The sequence below is a fragment of the Pectinophora gossypiella genome, chromosome 13 (genome assembly GCF_024362695.1).
Source record: "Pectinophora gossypiella chromosome 13, ilPecGoss1.1, whole genome shotgun sequence".
Lineage (NCBI taxonomy): Eukaryota > Metazoa > Arthropoda > Insecta > Lepidoptera > Gelechiidae > Pectinophora > Pectinophora gossypiella.
Window position 1 is genome coordinate 14,222,630 of NC_065416.1, and position 25,481 is coordinate 14,248,110.

General features: G+C 37.7%; 1 protein-coding gene across 6 annotated transcripts in view; it reads right to left on the bottom strand.

Annotated features, from left to right (window-relative positions):
• The window catches only part of LOC126372123 (CCR4-NOT transcription complex subunit 3), a 31,869-nt gene extending 6,682 nt beyond the window's left edge, over positions 1-25,187 (bottom strand). For 2 of the 6 annotated variants that reach the window (XM_050017719.1, XM_050017716.1), the window contains exons 1-10: positions 24,838-25,187; positions 23,679-23,911; positions 20,305-20,460; positions 17,111-17,290; positions 13,023-13,221; positions 12,341-12,438; positions 9,777-9,898; positions 8,387-8,568; positions 2,082-2,173; positions 917-1,038 (exon numbers count right to left, since the gene is read on the bottom strand). In XM_050017719.1, coding sequence (XP_049873676.1) covers positions 917-1,038; positions 2,082-2,173; positions 8,387-8,568; positions 9,777-9,898; positions 12,341-12,438; positions 13,023-13,221; positions 17,111-17,290; positions 20,305-20,460; positions 23,679-23,911; positions 24,838-24,862 — 1,409 coding nt within the window. In that variant the 5' untranslated portion in view covers positions 24,863-25,187. Of the gene's footprint in view, positions 1-916; positions 1,039-2,081; positions 2,174-8,386; positions 8,569-9,776; positions 9,899-12,340; positions 12,439-13,022; positions 13,240-17,110; positions 17,291-20,304; positions 20,461-23,678; positions 23,912-24,837 lie in introns of all 6 variants that reach the window. The other 4 variants (XM_050017718.1, XM_050017717.1, XM_050017715.1 and 1 more) reach the window with 2 other exon arrangements.
• Between the last annotated feature and the right edge of the window lie 294 nt (positions 25,188-25,481).

The window sequence follows — 25,481 nt, forward strand, 5'->3', positions numbered from 1 at the left end:
GAGAAGAGACTGAGGTCGCCGTTGTCGGATACGACAAGGAGGACTATATATATTTGTTAGTAAAATTGCAAGATTACAAACTAATGTTAGTGTAATAATTACACTCTTTTTTTATGAATTTTCTGACAGGAAATTGAGTATTTATTAATATATGTGGGTCGTTCTTCTTTTTTATCGACAATGATCTGTCCTTCGTTCTGCTTCTGATAAGTTATGTTTTAGAATTTTATTTCATGTTTTGATTGTCCGAAAATATAGTTATCTTATTATACTCAAAATACAAGCAAAATACTAATCTGTTCCTCAATTAGTTATTAACGTAGCTTGATCGTTTTTCACAAAATTCTGTGACAGAGTGGTAAATTGAAATGCTGTCTCCGATGAAAAGGGCCACTCTGTCACAATATTTTTTGGAATGCGCCTGCAAAGAAAAGTATGTTACCAAGATAAAGAGAACCACGAAATAGTCCTCTACAGACACATATTTATATGATGTTTTAAAATAATTATTGCCGTTATAATTTTAAAGATGTTAAATCCGATAAATCGAGAAAATGTCTTTTTATTGTCGATAAAAAAGAAGAACGACCCATGTACGTATAGTATAGAATATTTATTATATTAACTTTAGTTTTACTTTTAGGTATTTATTTATTTATTTTTTGTTGCACCATCCCGCATCCAAGTTGTAAATGTTTGTCTCCTTTTGTTGGTTGCCTGGAAGAAATTGCTCTAGAGCAATAAGGCCGCCCAAATTGTACTGTATTCATGTGTTATGTCTGATTGTTGAAATTTTGGTTCTGTGCAATAAAGCATATTTGATTTGATTTGAAATTCCACTTGATATTAATTCAGAATCATGGTCTGAATCATCCCCCTCAGTGTTGGTTAGGGTGTCACCAACGTGTGTACTAACTTGTTGACGGTATGTACGGGCGTGTGGTGCGGCGCGGGCTGCGAGGGCCCGTTGACGGTGAGCGGGGACGCGGCCTCGCTGGCTGCGGCCGGCCCGCCGCCCACCGACGAACTCTTCGACGTCTGGAACCGCAAACATTTACATACATTACCATACATAACATTGCGAGAAAAAATTGAGAAATGGACAAGAGACGTAACCGAGTGGTACCCCAGATATGGAACAAGAAAGAGAGGAAGACCAATTAAGAGATGGGAAGAAGAAATAAAAAATACAGCAGGAAATATGTGGAGAAGGCTGGCGAGAGACAGGGATAAGTGGACAGAGCTGGAGGAGGCTTTGTCAAAAGACAAATGGACGAAGAACATAATTAAACACATTTTTTTTAAATATTAAGTATAAGCCTGTTACAATTAGTTCATAATAAAGGCTATATCTATCTATCTATCTACCATACATAACAGCCGTGGAGCCGTGGTAGCCTAGTTGGAAGTACGCTTGATTCTCACTGTAGGGTCGCTGGTTCGAATCCAGCATGAACCTAAACGTTTTTCGATGTTTGGATCATAAATTCTTATCACGTCTTCTTCTTCTATCGTGTGGGTTGTGAGGTGGATTACCAACCCCATCAACCCTGGTGTTAGGGTTACAATTGAGCCGCCAAAAGCTCCTGACTAGTTGGAAACTAGCTTATTCCTGGTCGGCACGTCCTTGTCGCGGGGGTGGGCGCCTCTTACTTCAGTAGGTGGGAGTGAGATGGTGGCCGAGTTCGGATAGGGACCCTGTCGGGGTATAACGTAGAACCCTTGCCCAGGGATACGGGTGAAGACCTCAACGGTTGCAGAGGCGGAGATGGGAGCATCGGTACGGCAATGCAGGACGGAAGGGGCAAGTCGATGGGACTGTAACCTGGAACCTGGCAGAGGGCAGCAGTACTTGTCAGTACTATTCAGAGGCAAACGACAGTCCTAGTACGGCTTTGAAATAGACAACTCTGGGCGCCATCCCACTCGCGTCAGACAGAGTACTGCAGGGCGGAAGGTAAGAGGGAAACTACTGCCCTATTTTCCCCTAAAAAGTAGCATGGATGCTACACCGACAGGAGCGTGGCTCTTAAATGAGTGATGGAAGTATATTTGTAGTGCAAGCAGCGCCTAGCACGTACCGGCGGCGGCTGCGTGGGCGGCGCGTGCGGCGCGGGGTGTGCGGGGTGCGCGGGGTGCGCCGCGCCGCACGCCGGGCCATTCTCCACTGCTTCTGGAACACCACATTGACACGTCAGTATTGGGGAGGAAATTAATGTTCGAGACATAGTATATTATCGAAGAAACAGAATCAATGCTGTAGCGACCAAACGTCAATTTCATTAAAAAGTATCTTTGTAAAACAATCATCGTTTTCCTAATTATTTTTCCTGTTTGTTGGCGTCAGGTATGTACTACAAGAAATGTTCTTGTAAAAACATTTCATTATTACAAGAATGCGTTTGTCAAAACTACACGTGTAAATTACTTGTTACAATACTTACAAGTGTCAGTATTTATTTCACAAGTATAGTTTACGATTCCTCTTCTTTTTTAAAAAAAAAACGTAATTGAAACGTACTTGTGAGTAACTTTTAGCTTGTGAACTTGTAGACTTGTAAGTTTTGATAAATACGGAATAGATCAGGCTGAAGGGCTGACATCCATTGCCTTCTCATTTAAGAAAATTAAAATAGTACTAGGTACGTTTATAAATATTTACAGTTGTGTTTTGAAAATTTCATTTATTTTTCCTCATAAAAAACTTTGTATGAAACGCGTGAGCTATCGTCATTACACTGTCGGCTTCGTTAGGCCATCGCTTTCGGCTCAGGCTGAAATGCAGCCTCGACTGTAACGGTCAACATAGCTCACGTGTATGACAACGTACTATTGGGTAGTTTCCTAGGTCAAAGAAATTATGAAATTCTGATTACTAAATAAAGACAGATCTAAAAGTGACAAAAAAGTCTTCTTTTTAACTTATTTATAAATTTTAATAAAGAAAAATGAAATAATACGTGTGACATTTTGTCACGTTTTTCTGTGACGTCACAGTCTATGATTACTTGTGGCTCTGCCCACCCCATTAGGGATTACGGGCGTGAGTTTATGTATGTAGTTTATGTAAGAGGTAAATAACTATTGTATTGTTGTTCGGATGCTATGCTATATTAACAATAATAACTGTTGTATATTGGGACGCTATGCTATTCTGTTACGGGGGGTGTGTGTTATTGTGAATTAATTTTGTTTATCTTTAGAGGTTGACTAAATATGAATGACACTAAATTATTCTCCGCGCTTGAAACATGGTTATAAATATATTAGTATAAAATACACACTTTAGTTTGAAAACAAGCTCGTAAACAAACTGTAAGCAAACGTTATATGCCAATATGTTATATAAAAATAATGTTACAATCGCAAATATGAAACAGAAACAAACAAAACAAAAACAAAAGACTTATTTCACAAACAAAATTCACAAGCATCCAGGGGAATTTTATGTATTTTTTTACGACTGACTGACCTCGTAATACTTTAATGAAAATAATAATACTAGAAGACACGTTTATGTTATTGTAAGCAACCAGCTATTTGAGTAATTAGTTGGAAACAATAGGCTGAACCGATCCAGTTTCCCTTTACTATTTACCTACACATTGACAGACATCACGTGACACTTTAACAATGAGAACACGCTACAGAACCGTTTGTTGTCGACTGAACCTCAACTGTTTAGCTGTCGAAGACTACCAAACAAATACAATTATATAACTAACATTGAACTTCAGGAAACTATGGAAAAAACAACGCAATAACGTAACGTACCGACCGACGGAGACGGAAGATAGTTCAAGTTCAAATCACACGCATGCACACATGGTTGCGGTTACCATAGTCCATTGTTATCCGGTGTTTTGGTGATACATGGTTGTTTTAGGTTTTACGGATGTCGGTTATGAGGGGAGGCCGAGGAGCGACTGGCAAACTAGTGTAGTCATGCTGGCGGGCGGCCAACCGCGGCCGCTTGGCGCGCGGCCAGCCGCCAGCCGCGCGCCATTCACCTGATAAGCTCCTTTATTTTGTAAACAACGCCGTACGATAGTGTAGCAGAGATAACAATTGCCGAGGATTAACATATCGCTTATCGTTTTACTAATATTGTTGTCATGTTTTCCTATTATGCACGGTTTTAGTTACATCGCAACGAAAACTTTGAAGGATGATTCAGACCGTGATTCTGAGTAGTTATCAAGTGGAATTTTCCGTCGCAAAAGTATGGAACTAAAATAATTTAAAAAATTTTATAAATTTTCCGACAGGAAATTCGACTTGACATCAACTCAGAATCATAGTCTGAATCACCCCTCAGTATACGTTACGATGTCACTAACACCCATACGCAATTGTATGGCTACCTGTACGTACTTGTACGGAGTGTAAGTGACATCGTAACGAATACTGAGCGGGAGATTCAGCTCATTATTCTGAGTATCAAATGAAATATTGCATCGCAAAATTATAGTACTGACAATATATTTAAAAAAAAAACACAAAAATAACAAACACATGAATTTTGCAACAGAAATTCCACTTGATCTTGATTCTCTTTTTTTGAATCATGGTCTGAATTATCCCCCTCAGTATTCGTTACGATATAACTAACACTCTGCATTGAGGTTTTTCTATACAGTTATCATTGTCGGAAAGTGACACTGATAAGAGATTTTTTTTATTATAATGTTTTTGCTTAACTATTAAATAATGTGCATATTTGAAACTAAATTCAACGGATTTATTGATTTTTTTTTTTCAAAAATAATTCCATTTATAGCCTCCTTCTTTTATCAAGTCGGTTAAAAACACCTAGAATATAAAGTGCGTAATTCTACGCTGAAAGTAGCACGTGAATGCTAACCTAACCTATGCAAGATAATGTGTTGAGATTATCTTATCGTGGCTATATTTAAAACAAATAGACGAATAACATTATATAATCTTGTAAAATTGTGGTTGTTTACATTATATTCATAGCATTTTAAATCAAATACCGGCTCCGATTTCTGCAGACACCTCCTAATTTTATTTTTAAGTTATAGCTGTCATTTTCTTATCCACCGAAAAGGAAAGGGACGGATGATTGACAACTGTTAATTTTAATATGAATGGATAGCCAAGACGAATAAGGTATCTCGCTCATATCAGTCATTGATCTCACAACCCAAGCGGGAGACGATGCGTGAAGGATTTTTTAATCATACATACTGTTGACGACAGGTCGACATGGCAATCGGGGCATGAGGTGAGCCGCGGAGGCGGGGTCGCCCCGCACACCCGCACAGTCCCCGCGGCGTCTTAGTCTTAGTATCGCACGAGTCCGTATCGACCGCGTTTATCGATTATAATCTCGCTCACGTAATTTATTACTACGTATTATGCAATTTTGTCAGTCACGGCAGAAAACTGGAGCAATTACGAAAAACATGTCCAGAACCTTGAAAATGAATATTGGGAAAAAGACATGGGAATGGAAAATTAAATGGAAGATTTTATTATAAAAGTCGGAGATACCAGTGACGAAGATTCTTTAAGTTTTTGTAGCGATACGTTAGATGATTCAGATGAATAAATATTAACTTAAATGAAAACGTGGTATTATTTTATTCACATTTTGTTACATACATAATAAAAATATATCGATATTGAAAACGTCACGTCACTAGAGAATTGCCATGTCGACCTGTCGTCTACATTACACATACATAAACTCAGTCAGTACTATTCAGAGGCGGAGGACAGGAGTTCTAGTATGGCTTTGTAATAGACTACTCTGGGCGCCATCCCACTTGCGTCAGACAGAGTAGTGCGGGGCGGAAGGCAAGAGGGAAACCACTGCCCTATTTTTCCCTAAAAAAGTAGCATGTAAAATGCTGCACCGACAAGAACGTGGCTCTTAAATTGATGATGATGACTCACGCCTATTTCCCACCATTTGCTTCGATCCTGACACACATCTCTTGCTTCCTCCACATTCATCAATCGCTTCATACACGCACGCCGGTTCACAGGGCCAGAAGCCGGTCCAGGAGGAGAGAAGGGTTCGGTTTGAATTTTTTAATCACTACATAGTATAAAACAAAGTCGCTTTTTCTGTCCCTATATCCCTATGTACGCTTAAATCTTTAAAACTACGCCACGGATTTGTGTGCGTTACCCCAACAAGAAAGTATCTCCTAGAGTTATATGAGTAGAACGTATAGTTGGTGCCTTATCTGCTGTAAATGTGCCCCCACATAAAAAATGTGTGCCCCCTGTCGTTTCGAAAAAAAATCGAAAAAACGATTCTTGCTGGGGTAACGTTTTTCTAGCAGGAAAATTCTAAACGAATGATCGGAGAGAGAAAAACTGTGCATGGCCAGATAGCTTATATGTGTGCCAAAATGTGCCCCCAAAAATAAAATCTGTGCCCCTTCAGATTTTCGAGATATTGCATTTCCTGCTGGAGTAACGTTTTGATGAATAGTATATCTCTAAAACCATTGCATGTGCCCCTGTAGAATAAACATACGCGAGTAGCTCTTAATGTGTGCCCCTTTGTGCCCCAATTAGATTTTAGAAAATATTTATAGTTTTCAAGTTATCGCGGTTTTATGAAAACCCGAAAAAACATCGCAGCGCCTAAATGAGACAAGGCATAACTTCGCTGAAAACTGTATTCGGTCTTTCTTGACGCTAATAATAACCATACAAAGTTTCAAAAATGTTCATGCATGCGTTTTTGAATAATCTTGCTAAAAGTAAAAACGATGGTGTCATAACTTTGACGGCAAAATACAAGGAACTGGCACAATCCCAGATGTGTAGGTGTAAACCAAAATCTTGTGCCTTTAGTCAAAAATATATGGTGAAAATATTGAGCTTCAAATGTTACGCATTAAGTAAATATAAACAAAAAACCAAAATATGTAAACAACGGCTGGTTATCCGACCAAATCTGAATGACTACTAAAAAGCGACGGATTCATACATATCGATGACCTTCTTTACTTTACTCACTAACCGGTTGACACGTGTTGTGCCTGAGTACACTGAAGTAGAAAAGTAATAACTAATAAAATAAAGTTGTTATTGGATTATATTTTAATAGCTGTTTCTATGACCTTACACATGATTAAGTACATTTATAAGAGCCATTTTCAAATAAAATGTACATGTGACTAACATGCTCAAAATCGTGACCAAACTGTTTTGTGACATACCTGTATTTTTATACTAATGTAAGTCACATTTATTGTAAAGCAGAGTTAAAACTATGTTTCATTTATATAGTCACAAGGTGCATTTAATATATTTTTTAATTAGCCCTCAAAACTTTTGAACGCGACTGTAAGGACAACAGCTTAGGTATAATACGTCCAATAAAGAAGGTCCTCGTTAAGTATGAATCCGTCGCTTTTTAGTAGTCATTCAGATTTGGTCGGATAACCAGCCGTTATTTACATATTTTGGTTTTTTGTTTATATTTACTTAATGCGTAACATTTGAAGCTCAATATTTTCACCATATATTTTTGACTAAAGGCACAAGATTTTGGTTTACACCTACACATCTGGGATTGTGCCAGTTCCTTGTATTTTGCCGTCAAAGTTATGACACCATCGTTTTTACTTTTAGCAAGATTATTCAAAAACGCATGCATGAACATTTTTGAAACTTTGTATGGTTATTATTAGCGTCAAGAAAGACCGAATACAGTTTTCAGCGAAGTTATGCCTTGTCTCATTTAGGCGCTGCGATGTTTTTTCGGGTTTTCACAAAACCGCGATAACTTGAAAACTATAAATATTTTCTAAAATCTAATTGGGGCACAAAGGGGCACACATTAAGAGCTACTCGCGTATGTTTATTCTACAGGGGCACATGCAATGGTTTTAGAGATATACTATTCATCAAAACGTTACTCCAGCAGGAAATGCAATATCTCGAAAATCTGAAGGGGCACAGATTTTATTTTTGGGGGCACATTTTGGCACACATATAAGCTATCTGGCCATGCACAGTTTTTCTCTCTCCGATCATTCGTTTAGAATTTTCCTGCTAGAAAAACGTTACCCCAGCAAGAATCGTTTTTTCGATTTTTTTTCGAAACGACAGGGGGCACACATTTTTTATGTGGGGGCACATTTACAGCAGATAAGGCACCAACTATACGTTCTACTCATATAACTCTAGGAGATACTTTCTTGTTGGGGTAACGCACACCACGGATTTTGATACGGTTTCTTTTAATACATACAGTGATTCAAGAAGAAGGTTTATATGTATAACCACATCCATTAAATAATTGAGAAATACTGTTATTTTTGAGGTGTTTAATGTGATGTCGTAAATAATTTCGGTTTTTCCTCAGGTCGCTAGTAATAAATAAAATTGTTCTCACCCGTCGCGTTGGGCTTGTGCGCGTTGTGCGGCGGGAGATGCGCGTGCGGCGTGTGCGTCACGTGCGTCACATGCGGCGCATGCGTCGCATGGGGCGTGTGGGTCACGTGGGGCACGTGGGGCGGCGACGCGGCGCCCGGCTTGCTGGGCGTCGACGCGCCCGACACCACGGAGTTGTTTATACTGGAACACAACGGGATAAGAGTTAGGTGTGTGGTTAACTGTGGTTGGCACAATAAGTAGGTAAAAGAACATCTTATATACATACATAAACTGAGATATACGTCCCACTGCTGGACACAGGCCTCCCCTCAATCAACCAGAGGGGGTACGGAGCATACTCCACCACGCTGCTCCACTGCGGGTTGGTGGAGGTGTTTTTACGGCTAATAGCCGGGACCAACGGCTTAACGTGCCCTCCGAAGCACGGAATCATCTTACTTTTTTGGACAATCAGGTGATTCAAGCCTGAAAAGTCCTTACCAAACAAAGGACAGTCTCACAAAGTGATTTCGACAGTGTCCCCATCGGGAATCGAACCCGGACCTCCAGATCGTGAGCCTAACGCTCTAACCACTAGACCACGGAGGCTGTTACTATATGTGCTGTGACTACTACTATATTACACAATTTTTATTATTTAGACTATTTTAGGATGTTCTTTACTTTAACAGCCTCCGTGGTCTAGTGGTTAGAGCGTTAGGCTCACGATCTGGAGGTCCGGGTTCGATTCCCGATGGGGACACTGTCGAAAGCAGTGGGACGTATATAGGCAGTTTATGTTATAGTAGTAGTATAGTAGTAGTGGTAGTGTGTGTGTCTATGTGTTAATAGTGTATATTTTTTACTGCGAATAAATGATTATTAATTATTATGAATTAATATGACTCGGGTTAAGTTTATCTCCCCCCCCCCGGTCTTACTTCGGTCTTTTATCGTATGGGCGTCAGGCGTCACACACACACACAGAGATGCCACACACATACAGGGGCCTGTTTAATAAAACTTACAATTGTAAATTACAACGACAATTTGGTGTTCATTACGTAGCTAATTTGAAACGCAAAATATTTGTGATCACACACTCCGCAGTGTACATCAAATTGTCATTGTAATTTACAATTGTAAGTTTTATTAAACAGACCCCAGATGCGCGTGTATGACAACGTTAAACGATAGGTAGGAAATAGGCATGTTGTTATACAGGGTGTTAGTCACATCGTAACGAACACTAAGGGGGATGATTTAGGCCATGATTCTGAGTTAAAATCAATTGGAATTTTCCGTCGCAAATGTATGGTATCAACTCGGAATCATGGCCTGAATCATGCCTCAAAGTTTTCGTTACGATGTCACTAACACCCTGTATATGTATGTGAAACACGACTCACCTATTGGTAGAAGGTTGTGAGTTGTTGAGCAAGGAACTGACGTTGGGCGCGCTGTTACTGACCGCGCCCGCATTCACTGCGCGCACGGGCAGCGGCTTCACGGGCTGGGGGTCAAACACACACTATTGCACGTTATAATATGTTCAACAAGTTTATTTTTTAAATCTAGGGCCCTGAGCCGATATTTTTCTTGCAAGCTTCAAGCTTGAAGAACTATTATTTGAGTCTTGCTATTATCTTAATATAAAAAAAACAATAAAGAAAAAAAAACTATTTATTATTAGAGAACGCAATAGCAAAAATACAAAAAACATCAAGAAAATAATTTAACTCACACAAAACTACATAACAGAAACGTAAATAGATTGCTACCTTAGCAATAAGGCCGCCTGTTGTACTACTAATCTATTTATAATACTTAATGTATTTTAATATGATTTAAGTGCAATAAAGAGCTTTTGTTGTTGTTGTAAAAAGAAGAAAATAACACACATTAACACAGTACTTGTGACTGCCTACCCCCATTGGACTACGAGCGTGAGTTTGTTAGTATGTATTCAGACTTTTATCACTCAACAAGACAAGCGTTTTTGATCACGCGTCATTGACCTTTCATCCATTCCATAGCAACACTAGTTTACAGACCATAAACAATAAAAATATTTAAAAAAAAAATAGTATGCCACTTGGAATTAGAACATCTAACATACACTTCTCAAACGTGTTAAAAATGAATGTATCAATAGGGTATTAACACTTTCAATGTAACGCGCAAAGTGATTATCAATTGCAAGTTATATTACAGAGGTCAATGACCCGCGGTCAATGTCCTCGAGATTTCGCACATGTTTTGTGGGAATTCAGTTAGTTCAAGGGAAAGGAGACAATAGGGTAGTTACCAACTAGTCAAATCAGTTACTTCTTACTAAACGTCAAAACGCGAAATTACTGTGGAATTTGTATGAAAAAGCACACTGTGACGTCATAGCAAAACGTGACAAAATGTCGCACATATTATTTATTACATTTCTCTTTATGAAAATTCATAAATAAGTTAAATAGAAAAAAAGAAAAGATTTTTTGTCACCTTTAGATCTGTCTTTATTTAGCAATCACCTAGGAAACTACCCATTATATAAGACACGACGAATTAATTAAAAACATTATAGGAAGATAGGAAGGGAAAGATCAAGAACTGGTTACATGGAACAAGTTAAAGAGAAGGCTAACGTCGTGTCTTATAAAGAAGTCAAGGATTGCCTTTGATAGACAAGAATGGAGAATGCTATACCGACAAAAGCGTCACTCTTAATGATGATGGATGAATACAAACTGGAATATTACAGAAATCTCGCTCCCATAACCACTGCACGCAAACAAAACAACAAACATTTTCCACATAAACACGTATAAGATAACTTCCTACACAAACTAATGCAAAACTGGTTATTTAGCAAGTAACGAACTCAAAAACATTACCATTCTATAACTTAAAACGTCTACACGTAAAGAAATCAACGATAAAAGTGAGTTGGTTCAAAAGTAAAAAAATGTGGGTAGCCGGAAAAAATATTTGACGCACTTATAAAAGAAGTGTAAACAAAACATTAACAGTTAACGTAGGTATATATATATAAATTCATAACTGTAATCCGTAATGGGGTGGATAGAGAAAAGTCGTAAAAAGATGCTTGTAAGTTATTTTAATCGATTTGACTTAATGTTTTTGTTTTTGTAACATAAGTAATTTGAATGTATGACAAGCCTGCCAGGACCAACTATATTTTTTTTAGTTTTAATATTCTTTTAGGCTAGTGTAAGCCTAATTGGGTAGTCTAATTATAATTATGAAATTATAATTATGAAAAATAGAGTAGTTTCCAATTAATCAAATCAAGTTACTTTTTACTAAACGTTAAAACACTAAATTACTATGCCAGGAAAAAGCAACCTGTGACGCCATAGAAAAATGTTACAAAATGTGGCACTTATTATTACATTTTCTTTATTAAAACTCACTAGCTTTTGCCCGCGACTTCGTCCGCGTGGAAGGATTTTCTAACTAATTCCCGTTCCCGTGGGAATTTGGGGAATTCCTTTCTTAGTGCACCTCTACGGTACCTAAGCTACGTCCCTACCAAATTTCAAGTGCCTACGTTTAGCCGTTTAGGCTGTGCGTTGATATGTCAGTCAGTCAGTTTCTCCTTTTATATATTTAGATAAATAAGTTAAATAGAAAAAAGAAAACGTTTTTTTGTCACCTTTAGGTCTGCCTTTATGTGGATATCAGGATTTCATAATTAATCTTTGACCTAAGAAACTACACAATTAGATAAAGGGGCTTATAGACTACTAGAAACACCCCCATGTATGTCAAGCGATTATTTACGGTTTATTCATCTTGAAATTTTCACGACCTTTGGGCCACCCTGTACATGTCTCACTGCTGGACACAGACCTTCCGTCAATCAACCGGAGGAGATATGGAGCATACTCCATCACGCTGCTCCTGTGGGTGACGGTTCATAATGATTAAATAAAACAAGATCAGGTTAGGTACTCACTTTCGCTATGACTTCTTCTTTCTTCTTCTTCTCGACGTCTATGGAGTCTGTGGAGTGGTTCTGGATCTCTAGGCCTGGCGACGTTATGGGACTTGTACCTAGAAATTGTAAACAAAATTACATTATTAATAGGATACTTGATTGGGTCAAAGATAAATTATAAAATGCTAATCTAGTAATAGAAGCCAGTCTAAGAGGATCAAAAATCAATCTCCCTTATTTTCGAATTTTATTTATGAATTAAGTAACAATGAGTACGACGTTTGACAGCTTTTATTGATTCTTCTTCTTTGCGAGTCGATGGCGATCGATACTAAACTGATGATGTCACAGGACAGTATTTAATTTTAGAAAATAATAAACGTTTTTCACCTTTAGATCTGTCTTTATTTAGAATTTATTTTTGACTTAGGACACTACCCAATTGAGCCATGTAGGAAAGACATTTCTTTTTAATTGCTTCTTTAGCTATCTTACTTAGTGTATTAATAAGTATTAAATACGTATTGTTTATCCTTAGTTTCTGTCCTTTCTACTACTTTGTCATGCTGTGTACACTATTTTTTTGGATTGTAGACTAGTTCTAAACCTGTTTCGGGTTATGTCATATGTGTATTGTTTACAATCTGTCTGTGTACCTTTTTAATAAAATAAATAAAATGAAAATAATAATTGTGTGTACCTGAGAGTATGCTTGTGGGTGATCCAGCAGAGTCGTTGCTGTTGTTACTGTCCGTGGTCGCCGAGGAGGGCAGCCCGACGCCGCTCAGCTCAATCTCCGCCAGCCCGCTTATGTCGTCGTAGATGTAATCATTCTCCTCGAACCCAGGCTCTAGTGACGAGTCTATGTAGTACTCCACGTCCTCTTTTATTCTCTTTATCTGCCAAGTACATTCGCACTGAATAAAGCTTTAGAATTGTAGAACTTTTTCCGATTTGTGTGTTAGTAAGTGAGTAATTTTACTAATTTTATTTATCCCACAATGAAATATTAGGTGGTTAACATACATTACCCGCCTTACCAATAAAAAATAAACAAGTGGTGAATTTATGACAAGAAATAGGTTTAAAATACAGACCGCGCCACGAAAGAAGTCCTAATGAAACTAATTAAAAAGTCATTATAATAATAAGGGTTCTACATTATACCCTGTAGGTCTGGGTCCCTATCCGAACTCTGCCACCATCTCACTCCCACCTACTGAAGTAAGACGCGCCCTGCGACAAGGACGTGCCGAACAGGAATAGGCTAGTTTCTAACTAGTCAAATCAGTTACTTATTACTAAACGTCAAAACACGAAATTACTATTCAATTTGTATAAAAAAGTAACCCGTGACGTCAGAAAAACGTAACAAAATGTCGCACTTATTATTACATTTTTCTTTATTAAAATTCATAAGTAAGTTAAATATAAAAAAAGAAAACGTTTTTGTCACCTTTAGATCTGTCTTTATTTAGTAATCAGAATTTCATAATTTATCTTTGACCTAGGAAACTACCCAGTACTAACAGAATCTACGATAGTACCTAGGGACTTCTTTGGACCGGACTATATTTTAAACCTGGTATTATCTTTAGCCTTCGTTTTGTAATAAGGCTGCATATGTTTAAGTATTTGACAGCTAAATAATATAGAATTCAACTACACTTAAACATATTCACATCTTGTTTATTTTTCATTGTAAAAGACGGTACAGTCACGAGCAATATCATGTACCAACTTTAGAACCCTGTCGCACTATCGCATTTGACATTTAGTGAGACTTATTGGTTCATTTGTCAAAAAAGTTAATGTGACGTGGTTTCAAAGTGTATACATATTAGTACTCGTGACCGTATATGTTTTGGATTTATATTGCGGTATTTTTGTCTCACTCTTAGGTAAAAGCAATGTAATTAAACCGAGGAGTTTTCCACTGCTTTGCTTTGGTTTTTAAGTAGTCTAAAGGCCTCCAACTTAGTGAGTTTTTACGTGTCAATAGCCAACATACATCATACATAAACAGCCTATATACGTACCCCTACTGGGAACAAGCCTCCCCTAAATTAACCAGATGGGGTATAGAGCATACTCCTTCACACTGCCCCAATGCGCGTTGGTGAAGAATAGCAACACAAGAGTGTGAAGAATAGCCAAAAAATATTATGAATATTATGTGCTCTCCGAAACAAGGACGTGCTTCGTCGTAATAAAGAAGGTATGAATGCATGGGACTAAATATCTGGGAACCAATATTAATACTTTATGTTTTTTTTTAAAGAACGTCTAGGGCCCTGTGCCGAGGTTTTTCTTGCAGCTTCTTTTCCCCGGCTATACAGGTTGTGAGAAGCTGCAGTAGTTTTAGGCGGATGAGGCGTTCGTTATGTAAAAAATTGTCGATTTAGAGTCTTAACTATGTTACCTACTGGAAAGATATTTTTGAATTTGAGTAAAAAATGGAGATTGCAGTCAATTTAACGTCTTGTTTATATCTCATGTGAACGAACGGACTTTGGCTAGAGAAAAACGTGTGCATTTATTACATGAAAAAGCCGTCACACTAAATGATTCTAAGGTACAAAAAATAAGACAACTAGTAATTTACATCGTAGCGTCACTGGCCCCGATTCCTGTATAAACCGTCTAATTTTATTTTAAGTTATACCTGTCGTTTTCTTATCCGCCGAAAAGGGGGAGGGGGTTGGTAATTTATTTTATTTATTTGGCTCACAAAACAGGTTGAGATTACAACACTAAAAATATGTACAAAATAATTGTTTTGAACAAGATTGATAACGGTTGCAGGTTTGGGTTTGGTTTCAGGGTTGGGGATTGGGTTTAGAGTTTAGGCAGGCATGGGGTTGCTGCAAAGGATCGCGAGGAGTGGAAGTCTGTTATTTGAGCCCTACATCCCAAAAAGGGGATAAAATGATAAGAAGGGAGACATGGTTTCCAGGATTACGGCCTGGGGCCTGTTTAATAAAACTTACAATTGTAAATTACAACGACAATTTGATGTTCATTGCGTAGCTAATATGAAACTGCAAAATATTCGTGATCACACACTCCGCAATGTACATCAAATTGTCATTGTAATTTACAATTGTAAGTTTTATTAAACAGGCCCCTGGTTAATGGGATATTACATATTACATGGGACTCAAACATAGCTAGCGAGGAGTCGGTGTATACTTTAGACTTCTGCCTACCCCTTCTGTGATACGGGCGTGAAGCTGTGTTACGTTATACTAAGAAATGATGTAAGTAATAGTGTCGTAAGTCTATTACTAGCGTGGCATGAAAGGTTAAGGAAAACAGTCCAGACTATAATTTATCGACCATAAAAACGTTTCTGTCGACTGCAGTAACTATTGTAAGGTCAAGTAAGTTAGGAATATTAATTGCAAATTTATTTTCCTTGAGAGAAATGGAATAGTGAGAAAAGTATTCCTGTTTTCAAGAGCATTTCTTGAAAGACATCGATTTGGATAAAAACTACGTGTGAATAATACATGAGTTAATATTTCTTCTTCTTCTAATACTTTTATCCCCTGTTGGGATACATCCCAACAAAGTGTAACTGTGTTCATATCATCATATCATAAACTGCCTATATACGTCCCACTGCTGGGCACAGGCCTCCCCTCAATCAACCGGAGGGGGTATATATATATACACTTCTCATCAAAAAAATCGAAACACCTTGCAAGTTTACGTTTTGTCAGGATTATCAGAAAAATGTGTACATTTAGGAATAAATGTTAAATGTCGTTTAATAGTGAGTAATATGAGCTTATCAAATCTTAATGTTAATGTTCTAAATTTAAATGAATTTTTTTTTATATACATATACTAGCTTTTGCCCGCGACTTCGTCCGCGTGGCGTGTATCTATATTACGCGGTTTAGATTTTTTCATACAAATATTTTTCCCGCTAACTCCCGTTCCCGTGGAAATTTTGAAATATCCTGTTGCAACTAAGCTTTAAGTTTGCTAAGGTACCTGCATGCCAAATTTCAAGCGTCTAACTTAAGCGGTTTAGATATTTCATACAAAAGGATTTTCCCGCTAACTCCCGTTCCCGTGGGAATTTCGGAAATTCCTTTCTTAGTGCACCTCTACGGTACCTAAGCTACGTCCCTTCCAAATTTCAAGTGCCTACGTTTAGCCGTTTAGGCTGTGCGTTGATATGTCAGTCAGGCAGTTTCTCCTTTTATATATTTAGATTTATTTTTTTGTTAACAAGACCTTGCAATAGACAAGCCAGGGTTGGGACGTATATAGGCTATTTATGTTATGTATCATTATCCTCGACCCTTATCCCACTCTATATGGGGTCGGTACTGAATTATTCTTCCATTCCTCTCTGTCAGTCGTACTCAGTACTCAGAACTTATGTATACGTTTTTACAATAAAATACCAGATAAAACTTTGATTTTTTCAGAAAATAAAGTCTCATGTGAATCTTAATGATTACTTCAATGATAAAAAATTCTGGTATTAAATGTGTTCCTCCAGTTATTAAATAACTTGTAATGTAATGATTTGAAAGATGTGTTGCTGTTGCAGTTTCTTATCATTTCTTCTACTCAGTCATAACACCTTGCGAAATGACGTAAATTCAAAAATGTTACATTGACCTTCAACAAGTTTATCCATGCTAATTACATTGAATAAATGATTCTGATTTCTGATTTCTTCCACACTCATATCCTTCACACAATCCATTCACACTTTCTTGGGTATTTATTATGTTATGTATAAAAAAAAAATGTGTCAGTACTGACCTGTTCGACCTCAACGGACATGTTGTCGAGCATGCGCAATAGTGTTTCGAGCTTCTTTATGTGGAACCTGTGCTTCTCCAACTTAAGTTTAAGTTCCTCCATGCGATCCTGCTTCTCTTTGTCGAGCCGTTTCTTCTTACCAACTAACAGTGACTCTACTTCAGACTCAAATTGATCAACCTGCAATAGAGAACGTATTCATTAGGAGAGTAGAACTACACGACTACATAGCTTCTATAGTGGACTGGATACTCTGAGGTCTTGTAGTCATGAGCAATATCATGTACCAACTTAAGAATCCTGTCGCACTATCATATTTGACATTTAGTGAGACTTATTGGTTAATTTGTGTTAGGGTTCGTAATGTTTATTTTATTATTTAATTATTATTAGATTGTATAACTTAATAACAGACGGAATAAAGTCGTGAATCTGTGTCACGACTTTATTATTTTTAATTTGGAACTGGCATATTATTTCATTTGTTTTGTTTTGATTTCTTCTTTTTCGAACGGGAACTTTGTTCGGTTGCGGTAATCTGTTATGAAGAGTTGGAGAGTTAACATTGTTTATGAAAATATAACATTATTCAAGAGAATTGCTGAATTGTTTGATTACGACGAGCACCTCTCTACCTGAGAGAAATAGTATTATCACATTTGGCAAAAAAAGTTAATGTGACATGGCTTCAAAGTGTATAGATATTAGTGATCGTACACTGGCTTGCTTCTCAAACGGGGAGCGCCGGTCGAACCCTGTACCGGATTTGCACCAATAAGTTATCTTCAGTGCAGTTTTCACTAATACAAATGGCTCGACCATTATAGACGACGATACGGCGCAACAGCTATCACATTGGTCTAACAGAAAGCTCAGTGAAGTGTAGGTACTTAGTTCATCTTACGATGGATGTACCTCACTTGCTGGCAACACAAGTATAAACATTTATAATTAATAATATTTTTTTACATGGTAATATTGTACCGGATTGAATGGCCGACGCCTCCCGCGGAAGTGTATTTAACAATTATAAAAGTATAAATAAATAGTGACCAGGAACAAACTGGTGTTTGCACTTGGAAGTAGAGCCGACTTTTTTTTGACGTGACTTATTGTAGATTTGCCGCAGGTGTCATTAACTACTTGGCCGGACAAATGGGGAGCGCTGAAGGCTCTCACCCGGTACAACGTTTAAGACAATAGGCCTGAGGGTGCCCAGTTGTGCTCGAACCTCGGCTCAGGGCGTCGTCTGAGAGGAAAAATATTTGAATGAATTAATCGACCCTAGTGGGTCGATAGCGATAAGCGCGAGGGAAATCGTCGACCACGCCGGCGGGGTCGGCATCGGGGTCCTGAAGTGTTTGGTGTCGCGAGCTGATTGACTGCCTCTATGGCTAGAGTAATCGGGTCGTCGGGATCGTATATTACGACCTTCGGACGCCGATACTATTCAGTAGAACCGACCTCTCACCAACTATTACAACTACAGTCCACACAACAAGAGTCGATCACCTGACTACCCCAATTGGGATATAGTCGTGAGCTTATGATATATGACACGTTTGGCTGTAGGGATTTGTGTCCTTTCTAACATAATGGACGATTTCTTATGGGCCTGATCGCTTGTTGAACGAGTTTTTTATCTTATTTTAGACTACAATAGTAAAAGTAGATGATGATGAAGAAATGAAACAACCTTATGAACAAAAATTACAACACTCCTGCATTCATAATCGTCAAGTAGCTCGAAACAAGAATGTGGTCATGAATTGTAATTACGAAAGTAGACAAAAAACACAAAATGGTTATGTAAATTGCAAACTGCATGATATGCTTGTCTCATTAGAATATAACAACTATAAAAATTTATAGAGAAGATAGAATAATTCTCGGACATTGTAACAGCACAAGACATACATACATAAACTAACGCCCGTAATCCCTAATGGGGTGGGCAGAGCCACAAGTAATCAAAGACAACTTGCAGCCACTGTTGATACGATGTCATAAGCTGGATATGATTAAACCTTATAGTGATAAGGATCAACCTATCGCCCATAATATTAGTCCATCATGTTAGAGGACACAATCCCTCTGTCGGTTTTTACGACATGCCCGGAAAGACAAGCAGCTGAACGTGTTCTATGTTTTTTTTATTTGCTCCCAGAACAGCATAGAAGCAAACAGCACAAGAAGCATTGAAATAAACCAAGATAGTAGTTAGAAAATGTTTTAAAATATATTCTGATCAAATCGCAAGTATTTTTAGAAAGTCCCATACCCTAACTAATACTCATCACTAATTTAAGAGCCACGCTCTTGTCGGGGTAGCATTCTCCATGCTACTTTTTAGGGGAAAATAGGGCAGTGGGTTCTCAGACCTACGGGGTATAACGTAGAACCCTTGCCCAGAGATACGGGTGAAGACCTCAACGATTCCAGAGGCGGAGATGGGAGCCATCGGTACGGCATTGCAGGACAGAAGGGGCAAGTCACATGGACTGTAACCTGGTACCTGACAGAGGGCAGCAGTAACTGTCAGTAGGATTTAAAGGCGGAGGACAGGAGTCCTAGTACGGCTTTGAAATAGACTTCTATGGGCGCCATCCCACTCGCGTCAGACAGAGTACTGCGGGGCGGATCTAATTCTAAATTATAATTATAATATTATATATAAAGTTGGAAATTTGAAGTGGATTACCAACCTAGGCAAACCTGGTCTCAGGGTTATTATTGAGCCGCCAAAGGCTCCTGACATGGCTCATGTAACGATTACTCACTTACATAAGTAAGTAGTAAACTTGTAACTGGGACCAACGGCTTAACGTACGAAGTACGGATCGTCTTACTTTCGGACAATCAGGTGATCAGCCTGTAATGTCCTAACCAAACTAGAGATTCGACCCCGGGTCCTCCGGATCGTGAGTCCAACGCTCAACCACTGGACCCCAAACCCGACCCGTATCGCTATTACGTCATTATCGTTACAGCTGTCCTTAATTTGGGTTGGACTTTGCAGTTTGGATCACCTGATTGTTCGAAACTTAAACTTAAGTACGTAAGAAACAACACTCGTAACTCTGAGGCTAGGGTTGTCGACATCTGTCATTTACTTTGTCCACACGAGAAGTAGACTTCAGAAAGTTTCAATAATTAATGTATCTAAGAAAAAGAAATGTGTATTAGTATGTTACCTGTAAATTAAGCGCGTCAATGGAAGATACAAGCCACGAAGACATCTCTTCTCGCTCCTTTTGCGCGGGGTCCAACTTCTGTGCCGCCCCTAGTCCTTCTTTGGAGTACGCCTTCGTCTTCGTCTCTCGTTCTACCACTTTGAACCTTTCCATTTGCTGAAAATAAAGAACAGTTTTATATTAACAAATTCAAATCCGAAAATATCTTTAGAGCCTTCTTCTGTCGTGTGGGTTATGAGGTGGAGTACCAACCTCATCAAACCTGGTGTCAGGGTTACTATTGAGCCGCCAAGGGCCCCTGACAAGACTCATGTAACGACTACGTACTTACATCCGAAGCACAGATCGTCTTACTTTCGGACAATCAGGTGATCAGTCTGTAATGTCCTAACCAAACTAGGGATCACAAAGTGATTTTTCTGATATGTCCCCACCGGGATTCGACCCCGGGACCTCCGGATCGTGAGCCCAACGTTCAACCACTGGACCACAAAAGGTATTCAGTAACAGTTACACTTGAGTCGTTTATTTTTACATAACGAACGCGTCATCCGCCTAGAACTACTGCAAATTCTCACAACCTGTATAGCTTCGGCGCAGGTACATACATAGATACTAAACTCACGGTGGGCAGAACCTCACGTAAACTTTTGATATGGATTTCTAAGCGCGGTCTATGTCAATAACAGACACTTCGGACTGGAGTACTTTTAAGACATGCCCGGTCATAGTCTGTCTATGTCCCACTGCTGGGCACAGGCCTCCTCTCAATTAACTGGAGGGTATATGGAGCATAGCGCACCATGCTGGTCCAGTGTGGGTCGATGGAAGTGTTTCTGATAGTAGCCCGGGACTAACAGCTTAACATGCTTTCCGAAGCACGGGATCAACTTAGTTTTTCGGACAATCAGGTGGTGATGTGATTAGTTACAGTTGTAGTCCATCAAAAATAAATGAACAATGCAACAGGTGGTCGCAGTAAACATTTATATTTTAAGTTATAAAATAATCTAAGTAAACATCTGAACTGCTAGGTACTATTTTTGTTTAAAAACAATAAATGTATGTTTTTCTTGTTCACATTTATGATAATTTTATCCTCGCAGTATTGCAAAAGATAGCAAAGCCAATGTTGTTATTGAATTTAAATTTTAAGCTTTTTGTGTCAACCTTATGCTGAAAACAAGAGATATATTATTTCCATTTGTGTTTTTCATAAATCCTTTATAACTTCCAAATTATACGCATAGAAAGGCACAATTCACGCCTTGAATCCCTATGGAGGTGGGTAGAGTTACAACATGTATCAGAACTGCAATATATTTATCACATTTAGAACCCTAGTATTTTACTAGGCTAATCTACTCCTGACTATTCTTAAGCATCGAATTTTTATATTATATTTTGTATCTTTTATATATTTCGTTTTGAAAAAATAAATAATAAGTGTATGTACAAAATTGAGTTACTTTTATTGTAAGTTCTATGTAATAAAGTTCCCTTGTAAGTCATGGCTTGTTTCAAACATTTTTTGCTATTGAGAAATGAATGAAAGTTCAATCAAAAGAAGCACTATAAAGCATCAAAGAACAACTAACAGTTCGAGCAACATTTGTGTACAAAGTAACAGCTTCATAGCCATTGTTTTCTACACCTTTACAGGCATTTTATTGTATTTTTTCCTTCCAATTTGGCAGTTTTGTTTCTGTTTATATTGTTTTGGTTACTTTGATGATGATTTGGAGTGGAAAAGAGGCTTTAGACAATGATTTTCTACCTTTTAAAAAAAAATCTAAATGGGTTTGCTGTTGATACCATTTTCACTCTTAAAGACATATGTACACAATACCTACAAATATAGATTGTAAACAAATAAATTAACAGCCAATATAAATACTTGACCTTACTGCTAGGTCTGAGGGGTCATTAAGCAAGTTACATTATTATTACATAAATTATGCTTCTCTTCTCATGTGTCTAAAGAAATAGCATAAAATAGAATATACTCCACTGCTTATCGCCTTGGGCATATAAAAGAACTCCACACGCTTAATGGGATCGCAGAAAGGACAGGTATATTTGTTTGTGGCCTGCCCGAGTTCCAATGGGTTGCCTTGTATGTTACATGCTATGTAATATAGAATTAACTGTTCTAAGGGTGGTATTAATAAACTAATCTCAGCTTCAAGACTGCCCTCAAGATCATGTCAATGTGTCAGTTCTCATATAAAAACAGAGACTTGAGCATGATCTTGAGGGCAGTCTCAGCTGAGATAACCACCCTTACTTTGGAATTTGTATATTATGTATATTTCTAGTGAACTGTTGTGTTGATATCTGTCCTGTAAAGATGGTTCTGAAGTGTGGATAAATAAATAAATTATGGGATTATTCCCTCATCAACATGGTAAGCAATCTCACATAACATAAGCTCACAACTGCATTCCTAATTGGGCTTGTCACACGTACATTAATTGCAAGATGAACTGAGTGTCAAAGCTCCACCTGAGTTTCTGTTAGACTAACGTAATCACCGGTCAACATGATAACCTGTAATTGGTTCCCTGGCCCTACGCTTCGACAGGTTTTATTTGTGGAACTATTTATTTGTAAATGGAACGACAGTTTGCACAACCGTACAAATCTTTTTGCCATCTCTTGCAGGTTGTACTAAAATTAATTTGACATTATTTTTAACAATTAATAATTGTTATGGGCTTTTGATGCCTGAAATAAAAGATATTATTATCAATAATAATTTCACTAGATTCAGAAAGATTTTAATAAGAAATTTTATTAGAGAGTTAAACCAAAGGAAACTATGTTGAGGTAGGTATTCACCTTGTGATAAAAGTATGAGTGCCTTGCAGAATAATCCAATAGGATTCCACTAATATTCATACTAATGATTTGTAAATAGTGGGTATAATAACAAATCTTTAGAAAACAATTTGGCGCCACTTTTTCTAGTCATGACTAAAATGCTTAGATAAAGCCATGAGACATCAGAATCCAGGATTGTCTGTCTTGCATGAAAGTATGTTCCTATTAAAATGTTTGTGTTGGTCTATGGAAGGACTTTTATACTTTTAAATATCATAATTGGGTAGTTTCCTAGGTCAACGATAAATTACAAAATTCTGATTATGAAATAAAGACAGATCTAAGGTGACAAAATCATTTTTCTATTTAACTTATTTACGAATTTTAACAAAGAAAAATGTAGTAATAAGTGCAACATTTTGTCACATAGTTCTATGATGTCACAGGGTGCTTTTTCATACAAATTCCATAGTAATGTTGTGTTTTGGTGTTTAGTAAAAAGTAACTGATTCGACTAATTGGAAACTAGTCTATTCTATGCTATTACTCACCGTTTCTATTAGTTTCCTATATTCTAAAAGTGTACTCTTATCCTTAATCTCCCCGGAGGCGATCCAGGACTTGATCTGGTCCCGTAGCCTCTGGAGCTTCTTGATCTCCTTCTTAAGGTCCGCCTCATACTTCTCCTTCTGGTTGCTGTTGGTCGCATTGTGCACCTTCTGCCAAATGTCCTCAAACGTCTCCACGCCTTCCGTTACCTTTTTTAAACACCTGTCTATTTCACCTGCAAATGTAATCCACATGTTAAACCACAAGAAGAACAACAAGCAACTTATATAAGCACAGAATTGAGTACAAATATAAAATTTGCCATATGTCTTTGAAAGATCTTAAAAAAAAAATACAAACAGGGTTTGTTTTGCACTAAAAATTTCATTTGATTTTCACTTTTCTTGCACAAAACATGCATGGGCACACTTAAGATGATGTTTTACACATAATTCCATTCATAAGTTTGGAAAGGGTAGAACAAGAAACTTATAGTTTAAAAATAAACAATGTAAACAAAGGCATTTGTGAATGCAGTGTTTCGACTAATCATAAAAATAGTGACATTAAAATTTTAATTACATTTCCAAATGAGATTCATAAAATTAAACTAAGCACAGGGTAGGGAATTGTGAGATTTTTTGCACTGAACTGTTCATATCTGAATCAAACTTGCATTACTAAGTGAATTGATGATGATCACTAGTTATTTGTTTTCACCACACACCTGCCTTTCTTGAAACATGTGCCATCGAACTGGTGTACAGTCAACCTAACTTAGCAGAACCAGTTTTGTAAAACAAGTTTTCGTAATAATAACACAATGTTTTATCAACATGTATGGAACATGGAACATTTACGTGCCGTAACCGCGACACCAGCCTCTCCGATCACTGTGGTGATTGCGGCATATTCATGAGAGAAATAGTACGTGAGAAGCACGTAGCCGCCGCTCCAACTGTCAGGAGAGACCTGACGACGACCCCTTCAAGGCACTGTACACTATATCTGACAAGTACGTGTCCTCTCACAAAATACACCCAACCATCTGTTTAACTACAGCACGCAATGGCTTAGAACTCGCCAATCTGACAATAATGCTCTAGAACACGTACTACATCGGTTGGGGTCAATCTCTAACCTGATAACATGACAAATTACCTTGTAATTTTCTTGTCGCAGCCATAGCTATTTACACATGTGGACGAACGTTCCGTACATATCCTAAACATACAAACTATTTACAATAAAATGCACAAAAATTATTGATAAACAGACAAACTACACATCTGAAGCTTTGTTCGATTCCAAGATGGCTACCGTACACCGCTCGAACTGTATAATAGCGACCGAACGCTTCCAGGCTGACCACGGCCAAATAATCTTGCCTAGCGCCTGGAATAGTAATTATCGCGAAGCTTTCATAAATTAATTATGAATAGGTTGTCACTAATAACAACAAACTTCAAATTTTCCACAAAATGATTTTAGGACATCGCGTAGACCATCAAGTGCGCAGGCGCAAAATAATAGAGTAATTCATAGACAAAACTTCAAGGCAGTTTTTTATGCACCATTTTCATCAAAACTTCCAAGTTAAAATAAATAAAAATGAAAGACGCAAAATAAAGTTACATATATTATGCTCGTAGATTTCAAGAATATTTTGAAATAAATTTTCATAATCACTTTTTTCATCCCAATTTAGGCAAGTAAAATTAAAAAGTTTGACCTCAGTGTCTATGGTCGAGATGGTTTTCTATTCATACTCGATAGATGGCGGCATTAAATAATACATCATAAAA